The sequence below is a fragment of the Periplaneta americana genome, chromosome 8, assembly GCF_040183065.1.
Source record: "Periplaneta americana isolate PAMFEO1 chromosome 8, P.americana_PAMFEO1_priV1, whole genome shotgun sequence".
Taxonomy (NCBI): Eukaryota; Metazoa; Arthropoda; class Insecta; order Blattodea; family Blattidae; genus Periplaneta; species Periplaneta americana.
Window position 1 is genome coordinate 62151425 of NC_091124.1, and position 12099 is coordinate 62163523.

Consider the following 12099-nt stretch of genomic DNA (forward strand, 5'->3'; position numbering starts at 1 on the left):
CTAGCACCCTCACAACTCAAGCTTCGTGACTGTATATACTAGACTGTGCTTTTACTGTTCCCCTTCTTTTATCTTTATCTCTTCCTTTTTTCCTGCTGCCTTCTTATTTCCTCTTCCTCATCTCTTTCTTTTCCTGCTTATCTCTTATTCCTGTCCTCCTCCTCCTAGTACTCATCTCTTCCTTTTCTCCTCCTCTTCCCCTTCTGTTCCTCCTCTTCCCCTTCTGTCCAGACTTTATGCCCACAGAAGAAGTTGCCGAAAGTATTAAGACTTCAGCTTACACGTATTTATTTATATTAATTTTAATATTAACAGAAAGTAAGAATAAATCACTGTGGCCTAGTGTTTTTGCACCGTGTTACATCCAACATTTTAGAGATCCATATTGGTCCTGTGATCAATGTTATGGAATATAAGGAAAGAGGGATCTATCTGCATTGTTGTGTACTGTATCTCTTGGTAACGGATCCTTGCCTTGCTCAAGATGGAGCCGATTCATAGGTCCGAAACGTTAGATGTTACTGTATGATGGACACGGTGCAATAACCCTGACTTAATCGTTTTTCTCTATGACGTACATTGAACTAAACCCGCACTGTTACATGAATGGCAATGATATCTACTTCCAAACACGCGTGGTGCTTGTATTCAATAGGGAAAGATGTTTGCGAATTAGCAATTCTGTTGACCTCAGTGCGTGCGCATGCGTTACCGGTTCTTGCCTCCAGCAAACAAACTTTTAACGACTTCTGGTCCGAGGTCTGTAATTTGTTTTTGACAGCTTGTGCCTAATATGGTGCTTGTCTTCAGATATAACTCGAAGATGGTAATGTTGATGTTAATGTGAGACGGTATGGTGGTGGTGGTATATCGTCGAAGTTGGTCTAGTATTTACTGTACAAATAATTGGATCCGAGACTCTCGGCTTGAATCCTGGCCGAGTGCTGTTGGTTTTAAAGGACTATAATGGCTTTCTCCATAGGTAGTTGCCTTTACAGCAAAGTTCAAAATGTCCACCTCCTGCTTGAATACAGGCCTAATATCGATGTCTCATGGCCCTGCGAACATGATCCCAAATTCCAGGAGTATTGCTTATTTCCTCACAACCTGCCACAATTTTATTCCGAAGGGATTCCATGCCAGGCACCGGAGACGAATACACCAATGATTTTAAATGACTCCACAAGTAGAAATCGATAGGGTTCAAATCAGGTGAGCGTGAAGGCCAAGCAATTGGGCCACCTCTACCTATCCATCGATCAGAATACCTCTCCTGGTACAATCGACGAGCCAGCGCAGTATTGCCGTCCGCCTTATCGTACATGAAGTGCACTTCTGCCAGCTCCTGATTTGAGTATATGTCGCACAGTACAACCCCAAACACAACGCTCAATTTTTCCTTCGCCTCGGAATTAACTGTCAGGGTGTCCTCTGTTAGTATCTTGTGTCACGGCACGTACCTGCGGGAAGAAAAACTTTCCGGTAAATATCACTGCTTTGAAGGCCATACATAACTCGGTAACCAAGCATTTCCGGTTGTAAGGAAGTTTTTGTATTGTCTACATATAGGGAATATATACCTGAAATTATTTTCTCTATTTTTGAAACACCCTGTATGTAAGCTTGTTAATGTGCATGAAAATTATTTGTATATTTAATTATGACTATTAATATTACTATTTTTGTAATTTTTTCATTGTGTTTCTCACTTCTGGTAGTGTGGAAGAGAAGGCCTCATGGCCTTAACTCTACCGAATAAATAAATAGATAAACAAATAAATAAGTGTCGTTTGTATGTTAGCCAGAAAACACAATAGTAGTTCTCACTCTGACGCGTAGGATATTATTTGATTATTTTAAAATTATAGTTCAAGAAATAAACTGTAAACAGTAATGTACGATGAATGAAAAACTCGAATTGTTGCAAAATTCGCAAAACATAGACTATAATGAGTAAAAGTATACATATCCTTATTAGGTTGGACTTGGGATATCTCTACGCACTTCAAACAAATAGGCTTTTTGTGTAGCTACCTGTGACGGAATGAGTTGCGTGCCGACTTTGCTTTCTGGCTAAGTCGGCTTCATCATCCGCCACACTACGCGTTTCTCTCCAGCCTTCATATCCGTATATCATACCTCTGGTCTGCCGAAACTTACAGATCTATTATATGAGTTATCATATACCCGGCAGGAGTTCAATTATAGGGTCGTCCGATGTTTCTTATGTAGATGAGAGTCACCACTGCTATCTTGCAATCTTTAGACAAACCGCGGGGAACACCCACCACGCCACGCAAACACAAGTGGTGTCCTATTTTTCGAGCCGTAGATGATAATGAAAGAGGAATTGTATAAGGTGTTGGTGATCAGACGAAAAAGCGGGAGAACCCGTACAGAAAATTCTCAGAACGTTAGCTTTATCCACCACAGATAATAAACTGCCATCGTCGAATTTTCGAGTCGGGTCCGCGGTCATCGTAAGTCAGCGCTTTGGCAACTGAGCTAAAAAAAAAGTCTGTATTATGAGAAAGTTGTCATTTTGGTGACATCGATTTTTATAATAAATTAATTCGAGTTATTTTCCGTGTTAAATTATGATAGCTTAACATTATTTATTCTGATACCTATCTGATATCTGTCTGATAATACCTAAGACTTGGTATTGACGGTCCACTGAGTGGAGGAGCTGTATTACAAAACATGAAAAATGGACTTTGTGTCGTTTGCAGACTTCTTTCGACATCTATTGTCAATTCTGTGAAATGCAACAAAGTAGCATATCTCTCTTAGTATTAGATCATTTTTTTTTATTTCTGGTTTCATAAACAAGCTTTCTTTACAAATTCTGTGTGAGACACAGCACTGCCATTAACTTCTGTTGTCTGCTTCGGAAGGCTCATTAATAACACAACTTCACAAGTATTTCTATTTTCGATTAACTTATCTGTTATAAAATACGATTTTAAAACTGAATTAATATTTTATTGCTTATACTTGGAATGCATTATGCATGTTCATACATCATAGTAACTATTAATAAGTGTCATGAAGATGAGACGTATTTGATTATATGTTTTACTCGTTTCGCAACAATTCCCAATAGTATTTGCTGTTTATAATTCATAGTACATACTTTTATCTTTCCATTTCCCTCAATTATTCCACCGACATTCTCTACCTTCTCATTTCATCCATTACCTACAATAGTTTAAAAGTCACCGGCGTAGCTTGCCTGCCGATCCAGAGTTGCGCTCGGGCATGGGTTCTATTCCCGCTTGGACTGATTACCTGGTTGGGTTTTTCCGAGGTTTTCCCCAACCGTAAGGCGAATGTCAGGTAATGTATGGCGAATCCTCGGCCTCATCTCGCCAAGTATCTTCTGGCTATCACCAATTCCATAACCCAGTAGTTAATACAAAGTCGTTAAATATCCAAGTAAGAAAATAGTTAAAAATAGACTGGAATGAAGCATTATGGATTTACGATGCTGATATAGGAAGGGCCTTGAGGATTATCAAGTGCTCGTTTGGGGATGGGACTTGATTCTGTCAGAGCTGAGGGAGGATGACTCACCTGTCAGCATCGGATTTACAATTGCCATCCATTCCCCTTTTCGGAATTGAACAATAATCGTGTATACAGGGACCCCTAAATTCGCACAACGAACTACATTATGTGATCCTGGATTTAATGGAGACAAAATTGTTAGTGATAAAATTTTGTCCAAAGAATTTTTAATTGCACAATGTGGCAATACTGTATTAAATATTACTCCTGTGGTCGTAACTCAAACTATCCTCACAGTGCTGTAAATTGTATTGCTGAACTAAAGAAAATCATTAAAATCTTACAAAACATCGAACTTGATTTTCGCGAATTATTTTTTTCATTTCTGCTAATTGAATCAAAAGAGTTAAAATTGTTATAGGTGCCTTGTGAGGCCTAGAAACAAAATTCGCGACGAAATTTGACATTATTGTACAAATAGGCTAATAATTTCTCCGATACACAAGGATCTGGGGACATATTGCCACGATATCATTTCAATTATCTGCGTAGTTTATGGAAAACACAAAATAAATGAAATCGTTTGAGTCAATTTCTAATTCATCGTCACTTTGTCTTTTTGATTTAAAATACATCGTGGTTGCTGATTCATAGCTGCGATTATACATGAATTCGATTCCCGCTTTGGCTAGTTATCTAGTTGGGGTTTTCCGAGATTTTCCCCAACTGTAAGGCAAACCATCGGCCTCATCTCGCCAAATATCATATCTCTATCACCAATTCCATCGGCGCTGAATAACTTGTAGTTGATAGAACCTCGTTAAATAACCGACTAAAAATATTACATAACTTTTTTCAAAAATAGTGATGATTATGATTATGATGGCAATCGTATTTTTTAACAGTAATATCGTAAAAGTAATCATATGCATGAAAATTCTGTCAAATGTTTATTGTTAGCATTATTAATTGTGCTTTACTTTGAACTTGTAGTTTGTATTTTGTAGCCCTAGTGGCTGAACTGAGTAACTTTCACTGGAAGCGAAGAAGCACTGGAAATATGCGACGTTAGAGTTGTGACCTAGCTGTTAAGCGTATCGATCTGCTCCAGAGCAGGATGCTGGACTTGGGTGAGGTCGGGACTTCGGGACTCGGGCAACCGAACACAGCCTATCCTAGCGGGGCCAGCACAATCGATACTCGCTCAGGTTTCGTTCCCATTTTGTCAAGACTGCCAAATCCTGGGATATTCCGCACAATACACTGTTAACGATAGTTCTTGCCAGGCTTCATGCTGCTTTTTCTATCCACTTTCGTTCCCATTAGCATCATATCTTTTACTTTTTGGTCATTTTAAATCTAAGCAGTAAAGAGAGTACTGTACTCTGAAATGGTTTTGGTTTCATCCTTGTTAGTATCTGGTCTGATATGTTTTAGTCGTTTTAAATCTAAACACATAATGAGACTCATCTGAAATGATGTTCAGTTTCATCCTCGTCATTATCTGAGCTGTAATGTTTTGGTAATTTTAAATCTAGTCATGTAGTGAGACTTGTCTGACAAGTGGCTCATAAGATAGAAATGTCAGCTCTTAAGATGAAATTTATGGTTCTTAAGATATTTATTTCGAATCCTATTCCTAGCAAGCTTTGACGTTTATGTTTACTTGACATTGTGAATGAGCCTTAGAGTATAATTAAACGCTTACTGTTGAATTTTATCCTCATCACCTTGAGATTTTTATGATTTGGTCATTTTAAATCTAATCCTTTAGTGATACTCATCTGACATAATATACAATTTCATCCTCGTCACCATGTGATATTTATGATTTGGTAATTTTAAATGTAATCATGTAGTGAGACTCATCTGACATGATGTTCAATTTCATCCTCGTCACCATGTGATTTTTATGATTTGGTAATTTTAAATCTAATCATGTAATGAGACTCATCTGACATGATCTTCAATTTCATCCTCGTCACCATTTGATTTTTTTGTTTTGGTAATTTTAAATATAGTCATGTAATGAGACTCATCTGACATGATGTTCAGTTTCATCCTCGTTACCATGTGATTTTTTTGTTTTGGTAATTTTAAATATAGTCATGTAGTGAGACTCATCTGACATAATATACAATTTCATCCTCGTCACCATGTGATATTTATGATTTGGTAATTTTAAATATAATCATGTAGTAAGACTCATCTGACATGATGTTCAATTTCATCCTCGTTACCATGTGATTTTTATGATTTAGTAATTTTAAATCTAATCATGTAGTGATACTCATCTGACATGATGTTCAATTTCATCCTCGTCACCATGTGATTTTTATGATTTGGTAATCTAATCATGTAGTGAGACTCATCTGACATAATCTTCAATTTCATCCTCGTCACCATGTGATTTTTTTTGTTTTGGTAATTTTAAATATAGTTATGTAGTGAGACTCATCTGACATGATGTTCAATTTCATCCTCGTCACCATGTGATTTTTTTGTTTTGGTAATTTTAAATATAGTTATGTAGTGAGACTCATCTGACATGATGTTCAATTTCATCCTCGTCACCATGTGATTTTTTTGTTTTGGTAATTTTAAATATAGTCATGTAGTGAGACTCATCTGACATGATGTTCAATTTCATCCTCGTCACCATGTGATTTTTTTGTTTTGGTAATTTTTAATATTGTCATGTAGTGAGACTCATCTGACATGATGTTCAATTTTATCCTCGTCACCATGTGATTTTTTTGTTTTGGTAATTTTTAATATTGTCATGTAGTGAGACTCATCTGACATGATGTTCAATTTCATTCTCGTCACCAAATTATTTTTATGATTTGGTAATTTTAAATCTAGTTATGTAGTGAAACTCGCGCTCGATCGATCGACTCCTCAAACGTCCCGATTGGCTTAGAGCTCAAAGAGTTATGCGCATAAAATGGCCGGCGGAACGTAGTTTTCGAGGCATGTTTTGCGCCACCCTTCTCGTCGACATTGAGGGTCGGACGGGTTTCATTTGGTAATGAGACTCCTTTGTCTGTACGGTGGCAATCATTTTGTTTCTCTATGTTTATTTGTTCAAGAGTTAGTTATAAGCTATTCATTTGTAACATATTTTTTGGACACCGTTACCGAGCGGAAACCATTTATTTGTAACACATTTTTTGGACACCATTACCGAGCGAAAACTATTTATTTGTAACACATTTTTTGGATACCGTTACCGAGCGGAAACTATTTATTTGTAACACATTTTTTGGACATCGTTACCGAGCGGAAACTATTTATTTGTAACATATTTTTGGACACCGTTACCGAGCGGAAACTATTTATTTGTAACACATTTTTTGGACACCGTTACCGAGCGGAAACTATTTATTTGTAACACATTTTTTGGACACCGTTACCGAGCGGAAACTATTTATTTGTAACACATTTTTTAGACACCGTTACCGAGTGGTTGGCGACCTTGCTCTGTGCCGATTACAAAGACGTAGTTTTACGTTAAAAGGATCCATAAAATATTCATTTTATGACGTGTTTTAAATAAGTTGATAGTATAAACAGAACGATTTCTGTACGGTACAGTATACGCATGGATGTAGGCCTAAATATGGTGATGTTGTAGTTTCCATTTTGATTCAACATTTTATTGTAATTTTTCAGAAATTGTAGACTATAAAAGCGAACTGTAATTTGCTTTATTTTATGACAGAGATACTCTCAGATCACCGAAATGTTCACTTTGCGACGCATTCGGGCGTTAGTTGACATGCTAAGGAGGACGATGTGACCTTTCAAATATTTCATAGTAACAAGGCTCTTCTTTGAGACATATTTGTTTTTGTTCACTTCGTATACTTTATTTTTGCATCATTGTGCTGTGATCGCTCAACCAAGTCGACATAATAAAATTCATTATTTCAATCGTAACTGCAACATTTTCAGTATAAAAATACCCATAATGTTAGACTTCGAAAATAAAGCATTGAAATGTATATTTCGATCACTTATAGATCTATTGTTACCATTACCGTTACGAAATGAATTAATAAAACTTTAAATTAATAGGAAATTGTAAAATGATTTGGCAATGAATGCAGCTTTGGTTATTTTCAATAGCTAGCAACTGCAGTTGTAATACGTGGCGTGCCAAACAGAAGACACGTGTATGAACGATTGCTTTAGCTCATAAATGTAAGAAAATATTACGAAAATCCTGACTGACTAACCCTTCTGCTGTGGTCATTTAGGAAATATCAGCGCAAGAATTAATAATTGTGGTGAGTTCGATCTATTCTATTAAATTTTGAAGACCAATCTGGTGATAAAAAAACTTTCGTTTCAGATCTTTATCTGAAATATATTTTGATAGGTTTTTTTAAACAATATTCAGGCCAGTTATTTCTTCTCGCTAGGGTTTATCAATTTCACATTTGACTGGCTTGAAGGAAATTGTATACATATATCATTAACACTTACATATTATTATTTAGCAGTATTTATGTTTGCGCCGTAGCTGCGTCTTGACTGAACTCGCAACATGGAATGAGCGCTGATTCGAGTCCATAGAGGAAGAAATTTTCCCATGAAATTTCGGCCATTGCCAGTGTAGGGAAACAGTGCACACTCAGCTCGTGATGAATTTGTAAAGCTAAAGCGAGTTGCGAAATTGTGTTCCTCAAGACAGCGTTAACGGCTGGGTGAATTACCGTGCATGATCGTTCACCTCTGCTGAGGCATGTGGGAGTGAGGCAGTCGACCAGTAGGCTTTGGTTCTGCGTGGGCTGTCGCGCAACGGGTTTGTTTTGTTTGTAGTTCTGTACTAGTAGACTAATAGTACTAGTAGTAGTAATACACATATGTGTGATTATGCAATCCTTTCTTCCGGGATTTGTTTCTGTAATGCGTGGGTTACTAAAATAGAAACGTTCTTCAGTGACAGGCGTTTATCCGAGGGAAAATATTGAAATATATTTCAGTAAAAATTTGTAACAGAATAAAAGATGAATTCATGGTCATATCGTCTGTTGTAGCTATTCTAATTGCAGTATACGAATAATAATTATATATATACACACACATACTCGCGCGGGAAAAGGCAGAGCTTACTTTAATAATTAAAAATAACCTCAGAATTGCAGCACACCATTCTAGACACGATGTGATCGCTGCGAAAACCATAAATCCACCGAATCCGCCCCAAATATAGTCGGAGCGTTCAATTAATACCCAGCCGGTGTCAAAGACTTTGAAGATATAAGATAAGAGTTTGTTTATTAATTAGACCTTGTAAAATGCTGCTCAAATCACAAGCAGCGGCAATGTTATATCTACCAATGATACGTGAGCATTATTTTGTTATTGACGTGCCGTTTTCGTCTCCACTTGTAGTAGTCTATATAACAAGATTTTGATATTTCGATTTGATTGGTGACAAAAAAGGATTAATAATTTTAATTTCAAATTTGACCAAAGGTCATCTTGTAGCTTACAATTTACTCACTGTGTTAGAAAACATTGTGTTGATGTTGGTATAACAATAATTGTAACTAGGGATAATCTTCAGAACGAAAATGTGACAACACCGCTTGAGATTACAGTTATTATTGATGCGTACAAAAGTATAATATGCAGCACAAAGCTTGCCGCTGGGGTATTAATTGAACGATTTTACTATAGACTACCTTTGTTTCTAATATATTCGGCTATTGATTTTCTCAGATATTTTCACATGAAATCATCACGTAACCCACCATTACGTTGCACTAGGCGGCAAGTACTTTCTTCGGTCCAGACTAAATCTACTTTTGTACCTATCGAAAAGCGTACATATGCAAGGCATTCTAAAAGCCTGAACAAACTAAATCTAACCTGTCACTGATCCTCGATCTTACGAAAACTTGCTTATTTATTTTCCAGATATATTTGTGAAGTTATACCATCTCTATTTCATAATGGAATAACGGAACACAAATCAGAAGTCGGTACTTCTATGTGTTGTGAGTAGCGAGATCGAAGATTCAATTAATTTTATTGCAGTTGCAGATTCATAGTCTATATTACCTGTCTTTCTGGACCACGTAGTTAGGACAACAAAACCAAGTTTTTGGGTTGAAGAAGGAACGCATCATGCCTCCTGCTTATCGCGGAGTTACGTCATGTTACGTCACCGCGCATTGTTGAGCAAGACCGTACCAGCGGGATACTGCGCATCGCGCAGATTCGAGAAATTCCGCGGTGATCGATTTCCGGGCATAACGTGGGCCGGCCGAGGTGCAGAATGTGGGGAGGGAGCGATTCTGTACGTTTCCACTGCGGCCCGGGGAGTCGATGCGCAGTAGTGCAGCAGTTCATGTCGGACCGCTTTGTGGACCGCACGCTCCGTCAGGATGGTGCCGGCGCCCTCCAGCTGGTAAGTGCCTTCTCAATTCTTCTTGTCAAGGTCAGGCACGAGGTGCGAAAGTGGCATCCAGCGTCGGCGCAATGCGTGTCGCGTGGCAGAACATCCCTCAGTCGTGGCTGAATGCGATCATTTTCCAACAATTCTGTACGTTTAACCGTGTGGTCTTGACGAGAAGTGGATACAGTGACGTTGCATGACTCTCTAGGCGGACCCACTGAGGCAAAATTTGGAGCGAGAAAGCGGGGAAAGTGTGTTTTCAGTAGCTGCCTGGAAGCGACGATCAATCAACAACACTTGGCGTAGAGTGGAACTCATAGCGTCATCTCTAGCTTGTGTCAACCCATTCATTGTTGTTATTATTAACTAATGGTCAGATGTTATTACGTGATAACGGTACCACCCAGAAACTCTCAAAATTCTGGTTGTAATTTAGTGTACGATCGGAATCTACACCGCGAATGTTGTTCTCTTCATCTTGTCAAATTGACAACATAGGCGTATGCAGTCATCCATTGGCATGTCATACGGTACGAACATGTCACATAGTACCCATATTTTGGGGACTAACACATGGTTGTCTCCATGTTCAGAATTGGTTGGTACTTTCAGGACAGATTAGGCAAAGTGACTTAAAAATGTATTTTTTTTTTATTTTTTTTTTATATTAGATTGTTTTAGGTCCTAAACCCACCTTAAAGTGCTCTTCAGAATTTAAATGCCAACAGACACAAGTTAAGGCTTTGTATATAGTAAATTTTAAAGTCATTTTACCGAAACGTTTAATTTACCTTATTTAACTGCATCTTTCTCCAAAATACTGGGACTGCAGTCATGAAATTTTGCACACAAGTTAATATAAGCAAAGTGAAATTTTGCATACAAGTTAATATAACCGAAGTGTATAAGTTTATAAGGATATTTTAATAGCTTGCTTATTATCCGTCATCACGATTGTTTCTAGAGCTTATTGTTTTTTGCAAAAATATTTTAAAAAATTAAGATATGTGCATATAATAAAATATTTTTTCTATCAATTTACATGTGTGTATTAGAGGAATTTGTATAAAAAAAATCAAATCTCTATCTTACATAGTTTTGGAGAAAAATGTATATGTAGCCTAAGTTAAGTGTATTAAAACAAGTAACAACCCCAAAAGTGTCCTATCTGGTGAAAGTGACCTCAAAAAATTCAGTATTTAGGTTACACCACAAAGTGCATGTAAAATTGCAACTTTCTACAATGAAAACTGCATTAATGGTGAAATGTTTTGTAATTGACTGCTGTTGTTCCTACGCAGTGAGGTAACGTATCTAATTATAATTTTCTGGCATGAATCTTGTAATTTATAAGCCAGGAGCGAACACATTTCACTTTTTACGAAATGTTGTTCCAGTACGAGTCAACTGCGGGAATTTTTCAAAGAGTTGTTTTGCTTGTTCCTTCGCGTTTTTGACTTCGCCCAGAAATATCGAATAGTATCGCCGTCTTGAGTGGGCGTACGTGGGGTGCAGCGAGCAGAAGGATCAATGCACACGGCCCTCCCACACACGCACTGTGGGCCGTGCTCCGTGACATTGGGATATTTGGAATGAGTAGCTGAGCGATGTCAAATTCAAATACTGAACGACATGACATTAACATATGAAAGGTATAGTGTGAGAAAGATTTGCGGGTGTGTTGCGCAATATATCTCCTTCAATTACGTGGCCATGTTTGATTGTAAAGTATAGCCATCATACATTTTTTTACTATACTAGGGATGGGAAAATATTTCTTTTCTACGAAGCACATAAAAGGGTTTGACGTTATGAGCGTCGTTACTGAAAATTTGGTATACCGAAGATTTTGTAGAATCGTACATAGGGCCTAGTTTACTCCCAATTAGAAAAATAATCCAGTTATATCGATTTTTAAATAATGACAAGCGAGTTAAATATGTACCTTGTCTTCCATACCTCAGTGAAAAATATGGAATTTCGCTTTACAACTGGGATGTTATAGGCTTACTATTTGGAGCGAGGGGTTGTTTACCAAAATTTATATGTAATATGCTTAAATCTTTTAAAATTCTCTTTTATGAGGTTCAGAAGATTGTGATGGAAATTCTGAAGGCCTCTCCTCAAATTCTACACTATCATTTATATGTCAACATATAAATTTTTGTTTTAATGTA

The 12099-nt window shown here is 37.3% G+C and overlaps 1 protein-coding gene across 7 annotated transcripts in view; it reads left to right on the top strand.

Moving 5' to 3' along the window:
• Polr2H (DNA-directed RNA polymerases I, II, and III subunit Rpb8) overlaps positions 1–12099 on the top strand; it is a 603575-nt gene that overhangs the window by 293601 nt on the left and 297875 nt on the right. Inside the window, exon 1 of one of the 7 annotated variants that reach the window (XM_069832955.1) lies at positions 9779–9934. The exons of 5 other annotated variants lie outside the window; for them this stretch is intronic. In XM_069832955.1, the coding sequence (XP_069689056.1) occupies positions 9853–9934 (82 nt within the window). In that variant the 5' untranslated portion in view covers positions 9779–9852. Of the gene's footprint in view, positions 1–9778; positions 10453–12099 lie in introns of those variants that run through there. One more of the 7 variants, XM_069832957.1, reaches the window with a different exon arrangement.